Source organism: Lutra lutra, chromosome 5 (genome assembly GCF_902655055.1).
Source record: "Lutra lutra chromosome 5, mLutLut1.2, whole genome shotgun sequence".
Taxonomy (NCBI): domain Eukaryota; kingdom Metazoa; phylum Chordata; class Mammalia; order Carnivora; family Mustelidae; genus Lutra; species Lutra lutra.
This window is the reverse complement of record NC_062282.1, coordinates 31,406,696-31,424,703: the sequence shown is the minus strand read 5'-3', so window position 1 is coordinate 31,424,703 and position 18,008 is coordinate 31,406,696. Positions and strand designations below refer to the sequence as shown.

The window sequence follows — 18,008 nt, the reverse complement described above, 5'->3', positions numbered from 1 at the left end:
TAGAAGCTGGTTCTTTGAAAGAATTAATAAGATCAATAAAGCACTGGCCAAACTAATCCAAAAGAGAAAAGAGAGGACCCAAATTAATAAAATTATGAATGAAAGGGGAGCGTTCACAACTAACACCAAGGAAATAGAAACAGTCATCAGAAATTATTATCATCAGTTATATGCCAATAAGTTAAGCAACCTAGAAGAAATGGATGCATTCCTGGATACCTGTAAAACTTCCAGAGTTCACGACTAATACCAAGGAAATAGAAACAATCATCAGAAATTATTATAAACAGTTATATGCCAATAAGTTAAGCAACGTAGAAGAAATGGATGCATTCCTGGAGACCTGTAAACTTCCAAGACTGAAACAGAAGTTTACAACAGGACCTGATGGATTTCCTGGGGAATTATACCAAACATTCAAAGTAGAAATAATACCTATTCTCCCTGAAGCTGTTTCAGAAGAAAACTTTGACTCTTTCTCTGAAGCCAGCATTACCCTGATCCCCAAACAAGGCAAAGACCCCATCTAAAAGAATTTCAGACCAATATCCTTGATGAATATGGATGTCAAGATTCTCAACAAGATCCTAGCTAATAGTATCCAACAGTACATTAACAAGTTATCCACCATGACCTGGTGGGATTTATCCCTGGAATGCAAGGGTGGTTCAACATTCGCAAATAAATCAGTATGATAAAACAAATCAATAAGAGGAGAGAAAAACCATATGGTCCTCTCAATTGATGCAGAAAAAGTATTTGACAAAATACAGCATCTGTTCCTGATTAAAACTTTTTAAAGTATAGGGATAGAGGGAACATTCCTCAACTTCATAAAATTTGTCTATGAAAAACCCACAACGAATATCATTCTCAATGGGGAAAAGCTGACAGCCTTCCCTTTGAGATGAGGGACATGACAAGGATGCTCACTCTTGCCACTGTTGTTCAACATAGTACTAGAAGTCCTAGCAACAGTAATCAGAAAATAAAAAGAAATAGAAGGTATTCACATTGGCGAAGAAGAAGTCAAACTCTCTCTCTTCTCGAATGATGTGATACTTTATATGGAAAACCCAAAAGACTCCACCCCCAAACTACTAGAACTCATATAGCAATTCAGTAATGTGGCAGGATACAAAATCAATGCACAGAAATCAGTTGCTTTCTTAAACACTAACAATGAACATATAGAAAGGGAAATTAGAGAATTGATTCCATTTGCTATAGCACCAAGGACCATAAGATAACTGGGAATAAGCCTAACCAAAGAGGTAAAGGATCTGTACTCAAGGAACTATAGAACACTCATGAAAGAAGTTGAAGAAGACACAAAAAGATGGAAAAGCATTCCATGCTCCTGGATCGGAAGAATAAATATTGTTAAGATGTCTATGCTGCCCAGAGCAATCTATACTTTTAATGCCATCCCAATCAAAATTCCACTGGCATTTTTCAATGTGCTGGAACAAATCCTAAAATTTGTATGGAACCAGAAAAGACCCCAAATTGCTAAGGAAATGTTGAAAAAGAAAAACAAAACTGGCGGCATCACGTTGCCTGATTCCAAGCTTTTTTACTCCAAAGCTGTGATCACAGAGGGTGTAGTACTGGCACAGAAACAGACACATAGACCAGAAGAACAGAGTAGAGTCCAGATATGGACCTGCAACTCTATGCTCAAATAATCTTCAACAAAGCAGGAAAAAATATCCAGTGGAAAAAAGACAGTCTCTTCAATAAAAGGTGCTGGGAAAATTGGACACTACGTATAGAAGAAGGAAACTTAACCATTCTTTAACACCATACACAAAGATAAACTCGAAATGGATAAGACCGCAACGTGAAGCAGGAATCTATAAAATCCTAGGGGAGAATATAGGCAATAACCTCCTCAACATCGGCCACAGCAACTTCTTTCAAGACATGTATCCAAAGGCAAAGGAAACAAAAGCGAAAATGAACTTTTGGGACTTCATCAAGCTCAAAAGCTTCTGCACAGCAAAGGAAACAGTCCAACAAAACAAAGAGGCAACCCACAGAATGGGAGAAGATATTCACAAATGACACTGCCGACAAAAGGCTGATATTGAAGATCTATAAGGAACTCCTCAAACTTAACACTCAAAAAACAGATAATCATGTCAAAATCATGAGCAGATGCTTCTCCAAAGAAGACATACAAATGGCTAACAGACACATGAAAAAATCTTCATCATCATTAGCCATTGGGGAGATTCAAATCAAAACCACATTGAGATACCACCTTACACCAGTTAGAATGGCCAAAATTAACAAGACAGTATTTAACAAGTTGAAGAGGATGTGGAGAAGGGGGAACCCTCTTACAGTGTTGGTAGGAATGTAAGTTGGTGCATCCACTTTGGAAAACAGTGTGGAGATTCCTTAAGAAATTAAAAATAGAGCTACCCCTTGACCCTGCATTTGCATTACCCCAAAGATGTAGTGAAAAGAAGGGCCATCTGTACCCCAATGTTCATAGCAGCAATGGCCACAATAGCCAGACTGTGGAAAGAGCCAAGATGCACTTCAACAGATGAATGGATAAAGAAGATATGGTCCATATATACAATGGAGTGTTATGCCTCCATCAGAAAGGATGAATATCCAACTTTTGTATCAACATGGACGGGACAGGAGGAGATTATGCTGAGTGAAATAAGTCAAGCAGAGAGAGTCGATTATATGGTTTCACTTATGGAGCATTAGGAATAACATGGAGGACATTAGGAGAAGAGAAGGAAAAGTGAATTGGGGGAAATTGGAAGGGAAGAGGAAGCATGAGAGACTGTGGACTCTGAGAAACAGACTGAGGGTTTTGGAGGGGAGGGGGGTAAGGGGGATGGGTGAACCTGGTAGTGGATATTAAGGAGGGCAGGTATTACATGGAGCACTGGGTATGGTGCATAAACAATGAATCTTGAACACTGAAAAAATAAATTAAAAAAGGAAAATGCTCTAGTTGCAGACAGTATTTTTCATATTGGGTTTCTCCCCAAAAAATGACAGTAAAATAAATGTCATGACAAATAGATACTTGAATGACAGCCATTTCCATAGACTGGTGCATGTCTTCTGTGTACTGCATATACTTTGTACTTGTGCACAAAGTAAAAGTGCTTTGTGAATTTGGGTAGAGTTCTCTACCACAGTTGTCCCATAACTGTAGTATAAGCCCAAGTATTCCACTGATCTCTGATTTTATTATGAGAAAGGAAAAGAGATGAATTTTTTTTTTTTAAGATTTTATCCATTTATTTGACAGAGATCACAAGTAGGCAGAGAAGCAGGCAGAGAGAGAGAGAGGAGGAAGCAGGCTCCCCGCTAAGCAAAGAGCCTGATGCGGGGCTCGATCCCAGGACCCTGGGATCATGACCTGAGCGGAAGGCAGAGGCTTTAACCCACTGAGCCACCCAGGCGCCCCAAGAGATGAATTCTAAGAAAGCAGTTCATACTTATTCTTTCCTATCAAGCTGCTCTTCATTTTTTTACTCAACCTGAATCATCTTTTTACCAGAAAATCTTTATAAATTCACAGATCATTTACAATGTAAAATAGATAATGTTGGAATGATTAGAAGATTATTAGGTCAGGTAAATAGTTAGGCTTTGGTTCTTTTTCCATCTGTTACAACATGGTTTGTAGCACTGCTATGAATATAAATACAGTGCTTCGAAGTGTGAGGAGAGGAGCAGAAAAAGATTATGAAGGTGATTTTTAAGGTAGATAATTTGAATTTCTACCTTTTTCTTTTCCTAAGTGCTTTCATTTAAAACAAAAATTTGACCAATTTGATTGGACAAAGATAGTTACCTTGTTAATTGTGTGAAGTAAGTTCTTAGATTCCTTTCCAAAGCAATAGCAAGATCAGTTTGGTTAGGTTTAAGGGGATACTTTTTTTTGGTCCTCAGAGTTGTAAAATAAATGCAACATGATCTTCTTTATTTGCTCCTGCTTTACATAATTTGTACTATAGCTCTTGTTATTATAATTAATCATAAGAGTATTATCTTATAAATTCTTGTATTTTAATATTCAGATGTCTGAGGTGGGGACTCCTTTCATTACAAATGCTGGATTGTGAAAAGTCAAGTTAAAGTCACAAGTTTCTGTAATGTCTGTAATATACTGAGAGAGAACTGAATGTAATATATGTGTATTGCTCAATGAATTTTCACAGATTGACACACCTGTGAACCCAGCACCTATTTCAAGAAACAGAGTTTGGGATACTTTAAAGTTTTTATGAATTTTTTTCTGAATAGTATGTCCAGTAATTTTTTTCTAAGTGAATACTGTGTTCATTTTTCTAGTTATAGGATGATACAATGGTGAACTGAAACAGACTTAGAGTGTGAGGAGATAAATATCAGTCACATGAATAAATGTAATTACAATCTGCTGTGTATACTAAACATATGTTCTCTGCCCTGTGAAAGGCAGTATAATGAGGTAGACTGTATAGTGATTTTATACTGGGGAATAAGGGTAGATACTAGAATCAGATTGCTTAGGTTCAAATTCTGTCAATTCTGGTATTTACGTGACTTTAGGAAAATAATGTCTCTTACAACTCATTTCTTAAATGAAGATGGTAATAGTAACCTACTTTATATGGTTGGTGTGGACATTAAAAGATTATTTATGCAAAAAATTGGTATAATGTAGATTATATGTATTAGTAATTTATTTTGTCTTCTGGGTATTGTTTGTTTGATATTGTATCATTTTATTTGAAAATGATACAGAAGCATACTTCATAAAGTAGCTTCTTATCTCTTCTAGAGTTCAGATCAAATAATCCAAAGGGATATCAGAATCTAGTTACATAATATTCTGGTAGTGTTTATAGCATGTTTCAAATTTTAGTGTGTTTTGGGGCACCTGAGTGGCTCAGTAAGTTAAGTGTCCCACCCATGGTTTTGCATCAGGTTGTGATCTCAGAGTCTTGAGATTGAGCCCTTGAGTTGGGGCTCCCTGCTCAGCATGAAGACTGAAGATTTTTTTCCCTCTGCCCCTCCTGCCACTCATGCATGGAGTGCTTGTTCTCTCTCTCTCTTTAAAATAAATAAATACCTTAAAAAAAAATTTTAAGTGTGGATAAGGATCACTGGGGTATCTCCTGTAAATGCACATTACAGTGGGTCCCTTTCTAGCCATACTTAGCTCTGTAATCAATATTTCTTATAATAACTCATGTATTTCTTAGGAACACAAGTTTGAAAACCACTGGGCTATAAGTCTCTTGCGTTTTATATATATATATATATTTTTTTTTTTTTTTAAAGATTTTATTTTTATTTATTTGACAGACACATAGAGAACACAAATAGGGTGAGTGGGAGAGGGGAAAGCAGGCTTCCTGCTGAGTGGGGAGCCTGATGTGGGACTTGATCCCAGGATCATGACCTGAACTGTTGGCAGACACTTAACGACTGAGCCACCCTGGCGCCTCTTTAAGTCTCTTTTGTACGTAGGCCAAATACTCAGTTATTTTGTCCCATCATTTTAACGTATAACACTATGGGGTGTTTTTTGCTGTTACTGTTTTTGGTACATATTCTTATCACTACAAATGGTTAAAAAAAAAAAAATCCCTAAATCTGTAATTGGCTCTAGGATTCTGTATTAGTAAATAGTATCATATGTCAGATTAGCCAATTGAGAAACCTGGATTTATTCTTGATTCCTCCCTCTACCTTTCCTCTAATCCTATACCTTTCTTATTGCCTCTGATTCATTACTGATGGTTTCTCGCATGGAAGATTTTTTTTGTTGTTTTTTTTTGTTTTGTTTTTTTTTAAAGATCCCAAATTGCCAAAGCAATTTTTTTTTTAAGTTATATTTATTTATTTGACAGAGATCACAAGCAGGCAGAGAGAGGAGGAAGCAGGCTCCCTGCCGAGCAGAGAGCCCGAAGAAGCGGGGCTAGATCTAGATCCCAGGACCCTGAGATCATGACCTGAGCCGAAGGCAGAGGCTTTAACCCACTGAGCCACCCAGGCGCACCTTGCATGGAAGATTTTGTAACATCTATTTATACCTACCTTTGTCCTCCCAACAGTCTGTTTTCCAAAGTTGTCTTTCTAAAACACAGCTGATTATGCCATCTACTTGCATAAATGTTTTCCCTAGTAATTACCCTTTGCTCAAAGATGACCTGAGTTTCTTAGTATATAAGAACATTGTAATGCATCTTTTCCTTTATTCTTCCTGATCACCTTGTTTCTGGGAATATATAATTTCCTGCTGTTCCTTGAGGAAAATAGCATTTTTTTTCATGTGTCTTTATTCACATACTATTCTTTTCTATCTTACGTCTCCCCTTTTCAGTCTTTCTTTCAGTGGGTATTTATTGAGAACCCACCATGTGCCTGGTATTGTATCAGAGGCCAGGGTTGCATGTATGAAAAAGATAGGTTTCCTGTTCTCACTTGTCTTATTGTCTAGAGAAGTCTATCAGGCACCCTTCTTTTTTTTTGTTCCCATAATATTTATTGCCAACCTCTCTGTCATATATTATTAAGTGATAATGTGCTTCTCTTTTCTCATTTAATTTTGATCTCCAGGGCTGAGACCGTATTTTACGTTTATTAATATTTCTTGCCTAGCATTTGGCACAGTACGTGGCATAGAGTGATCACTGAAGTGTATTTGAATAAAAGTTGGAAATCTAAATCCAGAGCTACTTCGAGGATAAGTCAGAACTGCCCTTTATAGAATACATTTATATTTTTAATTATGTAAGTAGTAAAATGGCTGTGTTCAGTCTAGTGGGGAAACCTGTGTTCTGAGTATATTATTCCCATTATATAATCTTAATGTTACATTTTTTTTTTCTTTAGGAACTTTGGGAAGAATATTCTGTCATTTAAAGGTTAAATTTTAAAATATTTTAAGTCATTTATTTTAATTTTTTTTTAAAGATTTTATTTATTTATTTGACAGAGAGAGATCACAAGCAGGCAGAGAGGCAGGCAGAGAGACAGGAGGAAGCAGGCTCCCTGCTGAGCAGAGAGCCCGATGCGGGACTCGATCCCAGGACTCCGAGATCATGACCTGAGCCGAAGGCAGTGGCTTAACCCACTGAGCCACCCAGGCGCCCCTATTTTAATTTTTTTTAATTAAAAAATTTTTTTAGAGAATGTGAGCAGGGGAGGGGAAGAGTGGGAGGGAGAAAGAGAGAGAGAGAGAGAATGAGAATCTCGAGCAGGCCTCACACACAGCACAGAGTCCGACTTGGGACTTGATCTCATGACCTGACGAGTCAAATGAAGAGTGGGTGCTTAAGCGACTAAGCCACCCAGGTGCCCCAGTTTTTAAGGATTTATTCAAAATTATGATTTGAAATAAAGATTACAGAATATATCATTCTAATTATTAAGATTATATATTCATACATCTTTTAATTTAAAAAATCTTATTTAAATTCAATTTAATATATACTGTATTATTAGTTTCAGAGGTATGCATACATCTTTTAATAGAGGTTCTGTTCAGATGAGTCATTTACCTATTTCCAGCTGACTCTTATGTTTCATGTTCTGTACCTTGATCTTGGCCTGTATCTTACAGTTATAATATATTATGACATGCTTGTAATAAGCCAATTAAAGACACGATTTTTGTTCGTACCATTGTAAACCAATCACATTAGTGAACTGGTAGATGTCACTTACTTAATTTATCCTATCAGTTACAAAATGATAACCTTCCACTAGGATCCCCCCCCCCCATATTAGTATATAAATCTTTTCCCCTTGAAATCATTCAAAATCAGCACTTCTTTGGAATTATAGAAAGGAAGATATATTTTTGAATGAATAGAGAAAAGGTAACTTTTCTCTGAGCTAACTTTGACATCCAAAATTGAAGTGGAGGGAAAGAGATCTGAATCTTTGGGTCATTGGCAAGACAGTCTCAAAATGTTACAGATCAGCAAAAGTCACTTCACTTTTTCCTGCCATTGTTATTACGCAAGTAGGACATGGGAACAAGAACCCAGCAAAACTATTCTCTTCTGTCTCTGGGAAAAAGAAATAGAATGCAGACCTAGTTGTAAAAAAATCTTTTTCTTTTCTTTTCTTTTTTTTTTTTTTTTTAACAATTTATTTATTTATTAGAGAGAGAGTATTTGCACAAGCAGGTGGAGGGGCAGAGGGAGAGAGAATTTCAAGCAGATTCCCCACTGAGCAGGGAGCCCAGCATGGGACTCTGAGATAATGAGCTGAAACCAAGAGTCAGATGCTTAACTGACCCAAGACCCCAGGTGCCCCATGTTTAAGAAAATCTTATTAATAATAGTTGAAGTTTAACTATACTTACAGTAATATCATTTATAATACAATGTGGGATACTTTGCAGAGTGAAAGGAGGTGGTATTAATAATTATAGTGAAACAACAGATGTAAATTTGAAGCCAGGCAGATGAGATAGAATCATCGTCATAACTGCCACAGTAGTGGTATGAAGGATATGTCATGGGAACATAAAGAGGGGGGCTTGTAGGTTAGGGAAAACCTTTATACATCTGAGCCAGACTTCAAGAATGAGAAGGATTTTTCCTCAAGTTGGCTAGACAGAGGGCAGGCCAGGCTAAAGAAACCTACTGTCATCTTGCTGACCATGTAGCCCTGCCTCTTCCCAAATCATTCCCTCTCAAGAGGTGCTTTATGTCCATCATTCTTCTAAAACAGCCCTATGAAAACTTGCAGTTTTTAGTATGATAAACCTAACATTTAAGAAGATTATAATTAAACTGATTTGCTATCAGTAGTAACAGATTTTCCTTGCACATCTCTACTATAGTATTTATATTTAAAATATGTCAATGATTAAAAGAAGATGATTACCTGCTATAGAGAGGAAACATGAATATTTTCAGTATGTGAGGAAAGATAATACTTGTTTTGCATTCCATATGGTTACACCAGAACAAATGGATGAAAGTTAGAAAGGAGCATATTTTGTTATTGGTATAAGAAAAGGTATCCTACCATGTGATCCAAAGGTTGAAACAGGCTCTCCTGCAAGTTCTGAGTTCCTCTGCATTAGAGGTAAAAGGAAGGTCCTTTTCTCAGGGTGCAATCAATGGGATATATCATTTCCCTACTGAATTATATCTCTTTGATATTAATAATTATTAGAGAATTTCAGGAAATGTTAGAGCTTGAAGCAGTTCCTCCTCAACATTTGGATCTGTGGATAAGGATGGGAAGATATATTCCCGGTATGTTTGCTAGTAGAGGGGGACAGATTTGCTGCTGGCTTTTGCAAAGGTAATACCAACTATAGTAATTCCTATATGCTTTTAATCATTTAAATCATCTAATAGACAGTATCTAATAGATGATATTAAAGATATCACTAAGTCATATCAGATTTATGTAGTCATATTTAATTTTGTTACATTAAGTTTTTAATGCACCCTACTTTACTAGCTTGTTGCTTTATTAGCATTTTTTCGCATATATTCACAAGTAAATCACAGAAAATATTGTTCAGCTCTGCTCCCACTTGTAATTCCTCTTTGAAATTTTCAAGAAGGCAGATGAGATGATAACAGTTTCTACTTTAAAAATGAGCAAATCATGGGGCATCTGGGTGGCTCAGTCAGTTAAGCATCTGCCTTCGGCTCAGGTCATGATCCCAGGGTCCTGGGATCAAGCCCTGCATCAGGCTCCTTGCTAAGCAGGGAACCTGCTTCTTCCTTTCCCTCTGCCTGCTGCTCCGCTGCTTGTGCTGTCAAATAAATAAATAAAATCTTTTTTTAAAAATGAGTAAACCTTAAAAAAAATTTAAAAATGAGCAAATCTTGGATCATAAAATAATGTTCTAAAACATGAAACAAAAATTCATTAAACACATTAATAGGGATGCCTGGGTGTCTCAGTTGGTTAACCGCCTGCCTTTCAGCTCAGATCATGGGATTGAGTTCCGCATCAGGCTCCTTGCTCATCAGGGAGCCTGCTTCTCCTTCTGCCCTTGGCTCTCCCTGCTCGTGCTCTGTTTCTCTCTCTCTCTCCGCCCTCTGACAAAATCTTAAAAAACAAAAAACAAAAAAAAAAAACCACATTAACGTGGATATTAAGCATTTGCTTGGACTAAACACATAATTTTCACGATTCATAAAAATTGTATTTACTAAAAAATAACTTTTAACTATAGTTGCTACTATTTATTGGGTGTTTGTTATGGTTTAGGCATTGTGCTAAGCACCTCACATCTTTTAACAGTGCTTTCAAAGTAAGTAATTAGTATTTTCACTATAGATAGGAGAAAGTGGATGCGCACGAGATTGACTTAGGACTGTGTGGTTTTTTTGTAGGTGAATAAACTAGATTTGAATCCAGTTCTTTTTCATTTCATAGTTCTTTACAGTACTCCCGAATAGCTGTATGCCAGTAGTTTTTGGTCATTAATCTACTACATGTACTTGAACCTAAATTTATTTAAAAATCAGTTTTATGTTTTGTATTTATTAACAGATAAAAATACTTCTATAAAGTTTATTGCAGCATGTTACAAAGAAGTAAATATTAAAAACATTTTAAAATAAATGCATGTTTACTCACACAAATATGACATACACTGTGTACCTGTGTGTATATGTGTGCATGTGTGCCTATAGGGAGACTTGAGCTGGAGGGGAATGAGTGTATATGTATGTGTCTGTACATATATAGATCTAGATAAAAGGTTTGTCTACTGTAGTTTTCTCTTGGTGTTTTTCTGCATGTATGTGTATGTATATGCATATGTGTTTATATAATATTAAATTGCTAGATATTTAGAGTTGGCTGTTTATTTCATTACCCTCAGAGAGATTCATCAGGAACACTCAGGACTCACAAGTTACACAATAAGAGGAAAAGAGCCACTGTAATTCTACTAGTTCTTTTGTGTTTTGCTTCCTTGCTTTTGAATGGTTTGCCATCATAGCCAGCTAGCCGAAATTTTTCTTCCCCTAGGTATCTGTGGGTTTCCTAAACATCAAGGCTTCTGGGAATATCCTGACTATCTCATTTGTGCATTATACTTCTCACATAGCACTGTTATCAGTAGATAGTTTAGGAGATACTAAGTTGGAAACATTAAGTGAAAGTAGGAAGAAATAAAAAGAGGTAAACTTTTTCCTGAATTTCTTTTTGCTTCTTGCCATCTTACCAACCCCCAGTAAAAACCACATTGAGCTCAGTTTCCCTGCTACTCATCCAAGTGTAAGTTCTGACTAGTACAAGAGTTGACAGACTATAGAGCCAAACTATGTGAGCCAAGTCCGCTTTATTGAAATAAAGCCACGTTCATTCATTTATGTATTTTCTACAGTTGCTTTCTTGGTAAAACAGCAGAGTGTAGTAGTTAAAACAGAGACTTTATGTCCTTCAAAGTTTAAAATACTTACTGTCTGGATCTTTACAGAAAAAGTTTGCAGACTCCTGATGTAGCAGGTAAGGAAGAAACCAGGGATTTCTCATTTCTTTTCCAGGAACTTTAACCTGTTATTTCCATGGGAACATTTGTAGGACATGAGCATTACATAGTATTTCATCTAGAATGGCTCTCATATTATTTTGAGTTGGTTTAGGAAGTAGCTTCTGGAAGGAAACAGCTTGTTTTTTCAGCAAGTATGTTATGAAGAAACTTTGAAAGTTGTCCTTAGTTGGGGGTTCCTGGGAATTATGTAAAAGAGAAAGGAGGTGAGGAGGGGAAGGAAGGAGAAAGGCTAATTCATTTTGATTTAGATTGACAACTGTAACACCTGTATTTTTAGTGTTCGGTTCATTTTGTATTATTATTCATGAGGCAAACGTTTGATCCAATGTTGACTTCTCACCACCTGTCAATTTTCAGATTGTGTGCAGGGAGATTTTTTTGTTGCTGTTGTCAGTTTTCTTCTACTTGTATGTAGGGTCTATTAAAGAAGGATGTCTCCTGCTCATTGATGTATTTCCACTACCTAAAATAGTACTTGCCTGTGATAGATGTTTAAATATTATTTGTTGAGTGAATGAACTCAGATACGAGATATTATTTTTGTAGCAAGATTGTGGTTTTTCAAAAATGTCTACAATCAGTTTGTACCTAGATAATAGGCAATAGTTAGAAATCCACAAACCTTTGTGAAGAATAAATATTTCCAGACTAATGATTTTAACTGTTGGTCCTATCAGAACATTACATAATAGTAACTGTATGATCACTTCAGTGAAGCTTTGGTGCCTGAAAACCTAATTATAAGTTGATGTGAACTGGTTAGGTTATATGTTTCCATTAGGTGAATTTCTCAACTGGCTTTGGTGATCTTAACTCTTATTTTGCAAATGCTATATAGGTTCTGAATTACCTTGACGGCTGTTATAAAATTAATATAAAGTTCTGAAATACAGTTAAACCATTTTGACACCATTGGTTTACTTAATATTTTCTTCTTCAATCTCTTCAGATACCATTTATAATAGTGAAAAGGTATTACTAAATAATAACATTGATTTAACCTCGCAGTTCTTTTTGATGGATCTGATTCTACCCAGTGATGAGCTGCTTTCATCCCACTTTTAAGATAACCTCAGAGTCACCAATTATAAAGACATATACTGAGCCATTTATTTTTATTTTTTTTAAAGATTTTATTTATTTATTTGACAGAGAGAGATCACAAGCAGACGGAGAGGCAGGCAGAGAGAGAGAGAGAGAGGGAAGCAGGCTCCCTGCTGAGCAGAGAGCCCGATGCGGGACTCGATCCCAGGACCCTGAGATCATGACCTGAGCCGAAGGCAGCGGCTCAACCCACTGAGCCACCCAGGCGCCCCAATATACTGAGCCATTTAAAATTAGATTGAGTTACATTGGGATTTTAAAAATCCAGAATTTGTGGGAGATGCTGTGAATGATCTCAGTGTATAGCAATTTTAAAGTACTTGGAAATAGCTGGGGTATGTTGTGTGCTTAGTGGTTTGGCACTAACCAATTTGTGGTTGTCATGGCTAACACCCAGTAAAACAGAATGGAGGAAAATAGGCAGATGCAAGCTAAATGTAAAATAGGACAATGCAGTTTCATTTGCTGAGGAAAACAGTAATTCAAAACAAATAGTTCTTTGATTTTGTGTTAACAGATAAAATTCTCAAAGTCATAATGGCTCTTAGATTAAAATATCAGCCATGTGATGATGCTCTTTTTTTCTTTAGCTTGTGCTTTTGTTTTGTTTAAACAAATGGATGCTGAATATATGAAAAGTAAAATAGCTTGCAGCAGCCTGAGGAAATTGACACTCTATTCCAGGGGAGTTGGTGGGCTGCTGACCACAGGGCCATATCTGGCTATTACCCATTTTTGTAGAGCAAGTGAGCTAAGATTGTTTTTTTATGTTTTTGAAGCTTTTTTTTTTTTTCCTTTCAGTATTTTGAAAGATGTTGCTCTACTTTCTCCTCATTTGCCTTGTTTCTCATGAGAAGTCTCCTGTCAGCCTTCTCTTTGCCCCTTTCCAACATAACTTTTGTCTTTTTTAGTATGGTTCCTTTTAAGGTTTTCTCTGCCAGTGGTTTTTTTTTTTTTTTTTTTTTAAAGATTTTATTTATTTATTTGACAGAGAGAAATCACAAGTAAGCAGAGAGGCAGGCAGAGAGAGAGGAGGAAGCAGGCTCCCTGCTGAGCAGAAAGCCCGATGTGGGGCTCGAACCCAGGACCTGGGATCATGACCTGAGCCGAAGGCAGCGGCTTAACCCACTGAGCCACCCAGGCGCCCCTCTGCCAGTGGTTTTGAGTAATGTGATTATGATGTGCTTTGGTCTACACTTTGGTAAACAAGTACAGAAACATTTATGTTTCTGTACTTGGGATTGGTTGAACTTCCAGGGTTTATTGGATTATTTTCATCAAATTTGAAAAGTTTTCATCCATTATTTCTTCAAATAATTTTTTTATCCTCCATTTCTTTCCTTTGAGGATTCCAGTTATACATTGTCATTGTGTTAGGCTACTTGACGTCCTTCAGTTCATTGATGTTCTTTTCATTTATTTCTTTTTTCTCTCTGTATTACATTTTGGGTAATTTAAATTGCTTTGTCTTCAAGTTCACAGTTCTTACTTTCTATAAAAGTAATTATGCATTTATTCCCATCCAGTATATTTTCATTTAGACCTAGTTTTCATCTCCAGGAATTCAATTTGAATGATTTATATACCTTTCATGCCTCTCCCAAAGTTTTTGCACATACTGGCTTTTAATGTTCTTATCTGTTAATTCTAACATCTTTGTTATTTCTGGGTCATTTTGGTTGATTAATTTTTCTGCTTTTTATAAGTCTATTTTCCTGCTTCTTTGCATATCTGATAAATTTCGACTGGCTGTTAAACATTGTAATTTTTGCCTTGTTAGGTGCTTCATTTTTTTTTTATTTCGTATAAATTTTGACCATTGGTCTGAGACACAGTTTAGTTACTTGGGATTACTTTAATTCTTTCAAGTTTTGCTTTGAAGATTTGTTAGGTGGGATAAAAGAAGTGTTTAGTCTTACTCTGACTCTAACCAATCCACGTGAATTGTACAGATTTTCAGTCTGGCTCTTAGGAACAGGCACTGCCCCGTCCTTTGTGAACAGAGGGTACTTTCCTTTTTACTTCTTTCAAGTAGATAATTTTCTCACACGCTTGGACTAGTCATTGCTGTACAGACTACCAGAGGGGTCCCTTTGCAGATCTTCAGCATTCTCTCTCTTTTCTAATTCTTCTTAGTTTTCTTGGACTCTGAGTTCTGTCTTTAAATCTTGGACTGTTTGCCTGGATTTTCACCTGTCGGCACCAACACCTGGAAACTTTCTTAAGACAGTTAGCTGGGGGCAGTCCTAGGGTACAGTTGTGTGTTTCTCACCTCTCAGGGATCACTGTTCTTTACTGTGTTTTGAGAACAATGGTTTCATATATTTTGTCCTGTTTTTTGATTGATTCAAATATATTGGACAGTATTTTTGGTGCCTTTTGTATATTGTAGCAAGAAGTATAGTTGGAATGTTGAAATTTAAGGTTTAGTAGTTAAATAATTCCAGGTGATGATACACGAGTTGGACCATAGGTATGAGTGGAGCAGAGGTGCGAAGGTCATTCGTATGGACTTTGAAGTCACCTAAGTAGATGGATTTGAGATAGAGAATAAGATTTTAAACCAAGACCAAAGTTGTGGAGCTTAAATAACTGCATGTTTTATGTGTTTGGTTAGGAAAGTACTCTTCTAAAATTATGTTAATTTGTCTTGTCTTTTCTTCTAGAACCTTCTGACAACTTAAGGGAGATTCTCCAAAATGTGGCCAAATTGCAAGGAGTATCAAATATGAGAAAACTAGGCCATCTGAATAACTTTACTAAGGTAAGTAACTCATCTAAAATTTGTTATTCCTTATTGTACTTATCTCAGATGCCTTTTAACTATCATTAACAAGAAATTAACAAGAAATTCTTGAGTAGTCACCTAATATATTAGTGCTTTCCTCTGCTGCTTTTCATGGATTTTGTCATGTGTTATTAATTTCAGTGTATTTGAATAATGGAAGCGTGTGCTTGTTGCAGGAAATTTGGTAGGTTCAGAAAGTGAAGTAAAAAAGGTCACTAAGAAGTCCATTATTGGATCTTCACTGTTTTTCACATGGTATATTACTTTTACCTTTTTAATACTCATTTTTATGTGATAATGTATGATAAGTGTTGGTACATAAGTACGTGTGTGTTTTGCATTTCATAGGCATAACCATTATTCTCAGAGAAATATTAAAACTTCCTCTCTGTTATCCCTGATACTCTAATTCTAATTTTGATTAGAGCCCAGGATAAATGAAGGGCCCTTGTCCCAAATAAATATTGACTTGATCTTTATTAGAAGCCAAGAATTCTTGACTTTGATAGATGGATTGATATGTTTTTGAGCTTGGTAATGCTGGACAGCCAACTCTTGGAAACACTAAAAATGCCTGTTTTTTGAGATGATCCCATAAATAGGAAACAGAATGGTTCCTTTGGGAAAATTTTTTTTCTTTTTTAATTTCCTCCATATACATTGTTCTGCTGCATTTAAATTTGGGATTAATTATATGTTTAACACCTTAAAAGTGTGACCCATAGACCAGCAGCATTGCTGTCACCTTGGAGCTTGTTTGAAATGTACTATGTTGGCCCTACCCCAGACCTACTGAATCAGAATCTACATTTTAATTAAGATACTCAGGGGAATTTGTATGTACATTGAAGTTTGAGTGGCGCTTTTTTAATGCTTCCAAAATGTTTAATTCTTTGCTAACTAATAATTAGACTATGGCTTTGAGTTTGTTTTACTTCACAGAACTAAAAGGAGATGAGAATATAGTCAGTATGTAACAAAACCGGTTTTTCAATATGGTGACAAACAAGAAATATAAAATAGATTTTTTTTTTCATAGTTGAAGAATGTGTTTATTTTTCTTTAGTGAAGTTTTGGAATATTCTGGCATCTATGAGGGACAAGAAAATGATATTTTAAATGACCTGAAAAAACATTGAATAGGTGCTTGAGAAAGAGTTTTCAAAAATATCCCTAGGTATATTGGCATTTTTTAATGAATGTAATGAAAATCTTCCAAGTGCATGTTTCAGTGTGCTTGTCAGATAATGTCAAGTCTTTGAGACCCAGAATTCTTTCATGATTGTAAATTGTATATCCTCATTTTACTCCCTTCTATTAAATTTTCCAATTTTACCGCACTATTCTTCACTCAACTCTATTATCACTTGCCTAGATTTAACCATTAAAAACAACTTAATATAGGTTTATGTCCTGTTTGAGCTCATGGTTCCTGTCATAATCAGGTTGATATCTAGATATGTAGTTCCACATCTTTTGCCAGCTAGGATTCTGAAAGTTGGGGATGGATGTAAGGATGACTGATTTTTTTTAAATATTACTGTGGCACTAGTATGGATCCTAAAGCAATACTAAAAAATCTAAAGCAGCACCTTCCAGTAGAAATATAATGTGAACTGCAAATATAATTTTAAATTTTCTAGTACCACATTAAAAAGGGAAAAGGAAGCATGTGAAATTATTTTTAATAAAACTGCTTTCTTTAATCTAGTATATTACAGTTATTATCATTTGATGTGGTTTGTATAAAATATTAATGAAATATTTAACATTTTTTTATACTAAATCTTTGAAATCAAGTGTGTATATTATGCTTATAGTGCATATCAATTCAGAATAGCCACATTAACAGTGCTCATAGCATCCTGTGCCTAGTAGATACCAACCATAATGGACAATACATACATAGAGAGAGACTTTGGAATAGACGTAGTTTTAACATTTATTTCTGGGAATCTGTTGGACACTTTTCTTTTTCCCTTCTATATTCTCCGTTGATTTCTGTCTCCATCCATGCTTCTTTTGGGTTAGGGTTGGGTGCCGTCTCCCTTTTTCCCTTTTCCATTTTCCTTGTTCCTCTGTCTTGTTTGAATTTCTCCCACAGTATTTCACTAAGTTGTTTGCTTGGTCTTTCCTTGATTTGTGTTATCCTAGTCTTTTCTCCCCCTTCTCCTTCCCTTCACTCTCTCCTTCTCTGCTATTTCTTTCTCCCTTCTTCTTCATCTCCTCTCTCTTCACCTTTCTCTAACCTCTTCCCTTTCTCTCCTTCCTTATTTCTCCCTCCTTTCTCTGTTCCCTCTCTCCTCCTCTTCCGCTATCGTAGTCCTGTAGAGTACAGTATGATTTATCTCCTTAATAAAGGCCCTGGGCTTTGGGGCTTTTTGTATTCTTGTTTGTTTTTATTTTGCTTTATCCTCTCACTGTAATTTTCACATTTCCCTCTGGCCCTCATACCAGCCTATAGCAGCTCTTTTATTTGCTATTATAAACTATTTATGGATTTAAAAACCAGAAAACCAGACTTACTAGGATTTGTCTACAATATGCGGGACTAAACCTTGAGTCAGGGTCTGAGGGGCTCTCTCATTAGTGAAGTCC

The 18,008-nt window shown here is 36.0% G+C and overlaps 1 protein-coding gene and 1 long non-coding RNA gene across 10 annotated transcripts in view; one reads left to right on the top strand and one right to left on the bottom strand.

The window, feature by feature from the left end:
• Nucleotides 1-11,691, bottom strand: part of LOC125100814 (uncharacterized) — a 41,075-nt gene extending 29,384 nt beyond the window's left edge. Inside the window, exon 1 of the long non-coding RNA XR_007127665.1 lies at nt 11,427-11,691. This is a non-coding gene — a long non-coding RNA (uncharacterized LOC125100814). The remainder of the gene's footprint in view (nt 1-11,426) is intronic.
• Nucleotides 1-18,008, top strand: part of RICTOR (RPTOR independent companion of MTOR complex 2) — a 141,424-nt gene that overhangs the window by 30,528 nt on the left and 92,888 nt on the right. For all 9 annotated transcript variants that reach the window (XM_047731256.1, XM_047731250.1, XM_047731251.1 and 6 more), the window contains one exon: nt 15,289-15,386. In XM_047731256.1, coding sequence (XP_047587212.1) covers nt 15,289-15,386 — 98 coding nt within the window. The remainder of the gene's footprint in view (nt 1-15,288; nt 15,387-18,008) is intronic.